This window comes from Sprattus sprattus (assembly GCF_963457725.1).
Source record: "Sprattus sprattus genome assembly, chromosome: 16".
Taxonomy (NCBI): Eukaryota; Metazoa; Chordata; class Actinopteri; order Clupeiformes; family Clupeidae; genus Sprattus; species Sprattus sprattus.
In genome coordinates this window covers 3265295-3272794 of record NC_137914.1, presented here as the reverse complement: position 1 = coordinate 3272794, position 7500 = coordinate 3265295, and the positions used below count along the sequence as shown (strand labels likewise).

Genomic DNA, 7500 nt, shown 5'->3' with positions numbered 1-7500 from the left:
ATGTGGGGAGCATTGCGTATCACACACCTCAAACACGCCCCGCATTTACTGTGGAACTGACTGAGTGTGTGTGCTGCTCACTTACACCAATGCAGCAGCCTGGCAGATCTCACGATCTCTGCAGGTGAAAAGCAATCGACCGGCTTGAGTTAAGAGCTCACCGCTGCCCTATTGTTGGTAGATAATGGAGACCCGGGCTAATCCATAGCTAATTAACTTCTCAAAGCGCAGGCGTCGTTTGTTGTCCCCCTGCAAGCAAAATAAAAAAAAAAAACACTCAGTGGACACACCTTGCAGAGTTTCAGCAGTGTGTTGGACCTGTGTGTGTGTGTGTGTGTTTGTGTGTGTGTGTGTGTGTGTGTTTGTGTGTGTGTGTGTGTGTGTGTGTGTGTGTGTGTGTGTGTGTGTGTGTTTGTGTGTGTGTGTGTGTGTGTGTGTGAGTGTTGGACCTGTGTAAACTGTGTTCCTCCTAATAAACATATACAGTCTGAATCTGTACATATACTCTACTGTATGTCCCATACTGTCTGACATGTTAGCTGAAACCCCCTCATTTTTAGGCTGTAGTTTCTTTAATCGTGGAGCTGAAGACTTCATCTATGTGTGTGTGTGTGTGTGTGTGTGTGTGTGTGTGTGTGTGTGTTCATAAGAAGTCTTTGCGGTAACACTGGCAATACGTGTATTTTATGAAGTTAACATTTGTACTGTCATACCCACTTTAATGTTTGGGCAGATCAGTCTTTGACAAAGGTGAAGTCAGCATGAAAGTCGACACTTGCCTGAAATTCACCACATAGCTGGAAATATCTAAAAAAGAAAAAAGTTAAATTAACTACTTAGACATTATGTTATCTGGCCTTGTATTCAGTTCTGAAATGATTAAGAGCCTTCAAACATGACATTAAATGTGGATTAATTAAAATCTAAGGCCCTTTGTTGTATCCTAATGCTTATTTTGCTGTTGTCTTACACGGAGACGGTTATTTTATCATCTTGCACAGTGACATTCAAGTCCCTTGAAGTCCTGCGAATGTTTATGTATTCTGAAATGTTATTCATGTGCATTTTGTATTGTATACGGGCCATTCTACCGAATTGGTGCAAAGTCAGGTCGGAAATATTTGGATTTTTTTTATGTTTTATTCCCAAAACTTTGTCCGTATGTATATTGTACCATATCTAAAGTACACTTATCTAGTAAAAGAACAGTCAATTTTTATATTGTATTTTCAGAATGTGTTGGAATGTTTTTCCTCTTCCAAAAATTGTCACTACCGAAACATCACATTTACTATAGTAAAAAAGTATTATTATTGACCTGTTCAGATTGTGTTTCCTTCCCTTCTCTGAAGAGTATTTTTACAAATATTTCTTGAAGGTTTTCACAATGAAATCCATAAAAATGAATTTTTTACCAAATTTTCAAGTTCAATTTATACAATTCATCAAAATCTAAGTGCAATATTTCTTTGTAAAATGCTAAATACTGATCATATTGATTCCAGAGTTGTTCATTGATGAAATTGAACATACATTAATCCAATCAGTATCATAACATTTAAGTTGATTACTCAATATACTTAATTTTTTACAAAACATCCTGTGTTTCGGTAGTGCTGCACTGTTTCGGTAGTGACATCCAGTGTTTCGGTAGTGACTGCACTGTTGGATGGATGTTCATTTCTCTCCCAAAATCTTCCAAAAGGTGCTCTGGGCCGCCCTTTAGTCCACACAACACATTTATTTAAAAATTATGGGATTGAACTACTTACCAATTCATTTTGTCACTACCGAAATCATCTGGTCACTACCATATGTTTCGGTAGTGACTGTTTCGGTAGTGACAATTCTAGCTAACTTTAAGCATAAATAAAGAATTCTAACAAGCACACGGCATGCAAACACATCTTTGAAGAGGTGAACACACATACAAACATAAGATTTTCCATGAAACCCCAAAAGGTTTACTTAATTGAAGAAAACATGCGTTTCGGTAGTGACAATTCTTAAGGTTACACGTCGATTTTCAGACTTTGGAACACATTTATATAAAAACTATGGGATTTAGCTACTTACCATTCAACCATGAGGGTCAGAGATGCAGTGTCACTGCATGGTCAAAAATGCAGAGTCGTGGCTAAAACACAGGCTCAGCCAATGGACTAAAACTCTTGTGTTTCGGTAGTGACATGAAAACTAGGGACATGATTTTTTGAGTATAGAAAATTGATTTAAAAATTAAACCCACAATAAATCTAAATATTCCAAGTTCTGTTTCAACCCAATCATAAAGATCTTTGAAATTAAATCATTGAAAAAAATCTAAAAAAATTGAAAAGTGTTATTTAAAGGCATTGAAATTTAGATGTCAGGGTTGGGGACAGCTACTTCCCAATAGAAAGTACCCTATAAATGATGATTTTGTATATATTTAGCTTATCACTATCTCATGTAATGCATTGGGTTTATATAGACCATAACATTTTCTAATTAAATATCTATGCCTAAATACCTAATTGTTTTGTAAATAGTTTTTATTGTTGAGGGACTGCATATTACACGAATTCGGTAGAATGGCCCATACACAAGATGTATTGTTTGACAATGTGCTTCAAAGGCATGGAAAAGCCATGGAAATGAATTGGTAAAAATGTTTGTGAACCATGTATTGGAGTTAGAATAGTGTTAGAATATCATTGTTTTTTCTAGGACAATCATGGCAGTGTCTTTGAAAATAGCACAGGGTTGCAGATTATTCGGATCAAAAAATAATACAATATCCGCGTCATATGACGTCATACAGGAAGTGTAACGTACTCTTAGGCATTGGTAGGGGTACTGAGACCTAGTTTTTAGCCTTATAATCTAACCCTAACCCTAACCCTAACCCTAAAAAAATCCTAAGAAAAAGTTGATTCTGACACTTCGAATTTTTTTTGTATCCGATATATCCGCAACCATAGCCCAGAAAAGAATTTCACACAATTGTTAAGAGTTTAGGGTTAAAATGGCAGCTTTTTCTGAAGTACAGGGCAGAGCAGGAATTCATTGGTGTGTTGGAGTTTAGTTTTAAAACGGCAGTTTTTCGGAGATGCAGCACACAGCAGATTTTCACAGAAGTGTTAGAGTTTAGTGTTAAAATGGCGGTTTGTCTGAGGTGCAGCACACAGCATAAGTTCATTGGTGCGTTGGAGTTTAGTGGTGTAATGGCAAAGAGTTGTGGGCGTAATGGCCGCCCTCAGGAGGGGACTGCAGGAGTGTGTGTGTGTGTGTGTGTGTGTGTGTGTGTACATGTGTATGTGTGTGTGTGTGTGTGTGTGTGTGTGTGTGTGTGGACTGCAGGAGTGTGTGTGTGTGTGTGTGTGTGTGTGTGTGTGTACATGTGTATGTGTGTGTGTGTGTGTGAGTGAGTGTGTGGGGACGGCAGGAGTGTGTGTGTGTGTGTGTGTGTGTGTACATGTGTATGTGTGTGTGTGTGTGTGTGAGTGAGTGTGTGGGGACGGCAGGAGTGGACTGCAGCAGACTTACTCCTCATCTCATCATTCAGATGGGCACTCGAGCGTGTCCAAATAGGTTTACCATTGATGGAAAAGACCTTGTGAGGGAGGGGGGTTACTGAGGCCGCCCAGCCCACTACCGACACCCCCAACTGGGATGTTTGTGTGTGTGTGTGTGTGTGTGTGTGTGTGTGTGTGTGTGTGTTTGTGTGTGTGTGTGTGTGTGTATGCATGGGTGTGTGTGTGTGTGTGTGAGTGTGTGTGTGTGTGTGTGTGTGTGTGTGTGTGTGTGTGTGTGTGTGTGTGTGTGTGTGTGTGTTCTGCTCTTTATCAGCTGTTATAGGTAGTCTTGCTGTTTGGCGTAGGAGATGTTTCTTGTACCCATGAGTCACTAAGCTGTATTTAACCTCTGAGAAATGTTTGAATCCTTTCTGTAAAGAATATGATTGGTGGATTCAAATAAATAATTTAAATGTGTCTCTGTGTGTGTGTGTGTGTGTGTGTGTGTGTGCGTTGCCTGGACAAGGAAAGTCAGTGGGGAATTGTTCAAGCATGGCATTTGTGTGTGTGTGTGTGTGTGTGTGTGTGTGTGTGTGTTTGTATGTTGGTGTTTGTATTTGTATGTGTGTGTGTTCATCCCATAAAATAACACTGTTCACAGTATTCATTACACAGGTCCACTGACAGGCACCAGCAACACAATCCTTCACTGGGACACAGAAACCTCTGTAGCTGTGTCTGGAACTGCATGTGTGTTTGTGTGTGTGTGTGTGTGTGTGTGTGTGTGTGTGTGTGTGTGCACCACGCACTGGAAGACAGATCAATAAGGCAGGGCTCGTCTGCAATCTCTCTGCACCTGTCATAAGACCGCAGTGGTGTGTGCGCACCTGCGTGGGTGTGTGTGTGTGTGTGTGTGTGTGTGTGTGTGTGTGTGTGTGTGTGTGTGTGTGTGTGTGTGTGTGTGTTTGAGATCAGCTGTGTCATTTTACCTCCACTCTTCCCTACTACCCACAAGCCCACAGACCACAGCGGTGTGTGTGTGTGTGTGTGTGTGTGTGTGTGTGTGTGTGTGTGTGTGTGTGTCTGTGTGTGTGGGTCTGTGTGTGTGTGTGTCTGTGTGAGTGTAAGTGTGTGTGTGTGTGTGTGTGTGAGTGTGTGTGTGTGTGTGTCTGTGAGCCCTTTTATGCTCAGGAGTCAGTTAAACTATAGGGTTCAAATTCCTGCAATATTTTTTGCTCCAACCATAGAGATGTCAATTAAATGCACTCCATTAAGTTTTAGTTACTACATGGTTGACCCACAATACTGAGGACTATTTTTTTGAGCTTGTGCTAACACATCTCTGGATTAGCTAACTCAATTGAAGGGCATTTGAAATTACATATTTTTTTTTACACATATTAATTTATTTATATGTACTCTGTTATCCAAGGTAACTTTGAGTAGCTTCCACATTTCAGTCAGTAGCCTATAGGTTCTCCTTGGGTATTCAATCTAGGTGTTGTTAGCACCTTGCTACTAGTTGAGCTACATGCTAGCACAAGTTCAGAAAGTGAAGCAGGAAGTTCCCTTCTCCAGGAAGAAGGCTACCATAAACCCAGACCTGTTGTGCTGTTAGGTGAAAGCTGGCTTTGAAGGCTGTAGTTATGTTGTGTAGGATGTGATTTAGAAATGACTCTTAGAAACAAAGAGGCTAGCATAAACCCAGATGCTAGCTGCCACTGAAAAACAGCTGCTGCTGTAGGATCTGAGACACCTCTGGTCTAGCTTTAGCTGTTAGCACCTCTGGTCTAGCTTTAGCTGTTAGCACCTCTGGTCTAGCGTTTAGCTATTTACACCTTTGGTCTATCTTTAGCTGGCCTCACAGGCTGTGGTTGTCGTGTGTGGGCCGTGAGGATTTAGAACTGACGCCTTTAAACCAGTGTTGCTCTGGTAGCGCAATGTCTCCCTGTGAGTCACACGCAATCCATGAAATGCTCTTAACAGAACATGGTGGGTTGACATAAACACCCTCTGTGTGTGTGAGTGTGACTGTGTGTGTGTGTGTGTGTGTGTGTGTGTGTGTGTGCGTGCGCGTGTGTGTGTGTTCTGCTTTCACAAAGCTCCGTTCTTAGGGTTGAAGCATGCCAAATGTCGAGATTAATAACACACTCTTATCACAAACACCCACTGGAGTTTATGTTAATCTGTCACACTGAGAAACCATTCATAGCGGCTCAGAATATGTATGCATGTATTTATTTATTTATTTATTTTCTTAGCAAGCACAGCGTTTGTGTGTCGCTTTAGATGTGGCAATGCATTGACCTCCATTATTGGTGTTAGATGTATTTTAAAGGGATGAAGCAAACTATGGTGCCACTTTGGAGGATGGTTTTGGGTGACCCCAACAGAATTTGCCAGCATGATGACATGTATGACAGCAGTGTTGACGTTTCATCTCTTCCACATGTGCTAGTTAGACTACCTTGTACCTTGTACCTTCACTCTGCATCTTGGATCTGGTATAGCCTACTCTGTCATTAGTTTTGGCCCTAAATGAACGGCAGGTTCTAGAGTTGACCTTTGACCTCTTCAGTTCTGGCTAGGCTGCCCGCCTCTTCGCTGAACTCCAGAGGGTTGTGTGTTTGAGGTCTCCGTGGAATGGCTGAGTTTCCTGCTAGGATCACTTACCATCCGTTTGTTCGTTTGTTTGTTTGTCTGTTTGTTTGTTTGTTTGTAACACAGACGATTGTGCGTGGGAGCCGGCCGCCCAAAGACGCCTCCATTAACGGACTACTGGAGGAGTTCGATAGCATCTCAGTGACTCGCTCCAACTCGCTACGCAAGGAAAGCCCACCGGGGGCGCTGCAGGCTGGCGGGGGAGGCAGCAAGCAGCTCCAGTCGTCCTCCGCCTCGGGCCTGGGGTCCAAATCTGGGGGCGCGGCGGGCCCTGAGGAGAACGGCTTCAGCCACTACTACGCCCGCTACTCCTGCGACCTGGACAACAGCCGCGACTACTCCCTGGAGCCGTACCGGGACAAGGGCGGCATCTACGCATACGACTACAGCGCGGGCATCGGCGCCGACTGGCCCGTGGGCCGCCACTACCGCCACTTTTCTGCCAAGCAGAACGGGCACCCGATCCCGACGCCGAACCTGATGCCGCTGCACCACCCGATCCGCAGCCCCTTCTACCCGGACGCCATGCCCCAGAAGAGCTCCGAGTTCGCCAAGCTGCCGCCCGACTACCACGCCTACCTGGAGTCCAAGGTGCGGCTGTCCGCCTGCGCCGGCGACGGGCCCAGTTCTGGGTCGGGCTCGGCCGGAACCAGGGACTACTACCGGGCCTCGCTGGGGGGGTCGTCGTCCAGCCAGGACTACCGGGAGATTCCTCTGGGAACGCCGTCGCGGGTGTCCTTGCACAGCGATCAGCTGGGGTACGGCTGCAGCGACGGCGGGAGCGACTGGGGGGGGGGGATGGGTGGTGGTGGGCACGAGTTCGAGAGGCGACCTAAGTCGTCGTACGTGACGCAGATAAGCCCCCAGCCCGCCATTCGCCAGCGATCGCGATCCGGGTCCGGCCTGCAGGACCCCAACGGACCCCCCCACTCCGTAAGCGCCTTCAAGGCCGCCCCCCAGGCCCACCCCTACAGCTCCTACACCTACCCTCGCCTGTCGGAGACCCCCAGCACAGCACAGGCCATCGCCAAGGTAACACACACACACACACACACACACACACACACACACACACACACACACACACACACACACACACACACACACACACACACACACACACACACACACACACACACACACACACACACACACACACACACACACACACACACACACACACACACACACACACACACACACACACACACACACACACACTACTACACATAGCTACTAGTGCTACTACTTTACACTAAATCTTAAGTGTTTCTTGTAGCGAGTGCGGCCGTACTTAAACACACTCCTGATGAAGAAATTTCATGTAACACACACACACACA

The 7500-nt window shown here is 44.7% G+C and overlaps 1 protein-coding gene across 1 annotated transcript in view; it reads left to right on the top strand.

The window, feature by feature from the left end:
* Positions 1-7500, top strand: part of pak5 (p21 protein (Cdc42/Rac)-activated kinase 5) — a 50134-nt gene that overhangs the window by 13319 nt on the left and 29315 nt on the right. The window contains exon 2 of the mRNA XM_080854274.1: positions 6225-7190. Within this exon, the coding sequence (XP_080710400.1) occupies positions 6225-7190 (966 nt within the window). The remainder of the gene's footprint in view (positions 1-6224; positions 7191-7500) is intronic.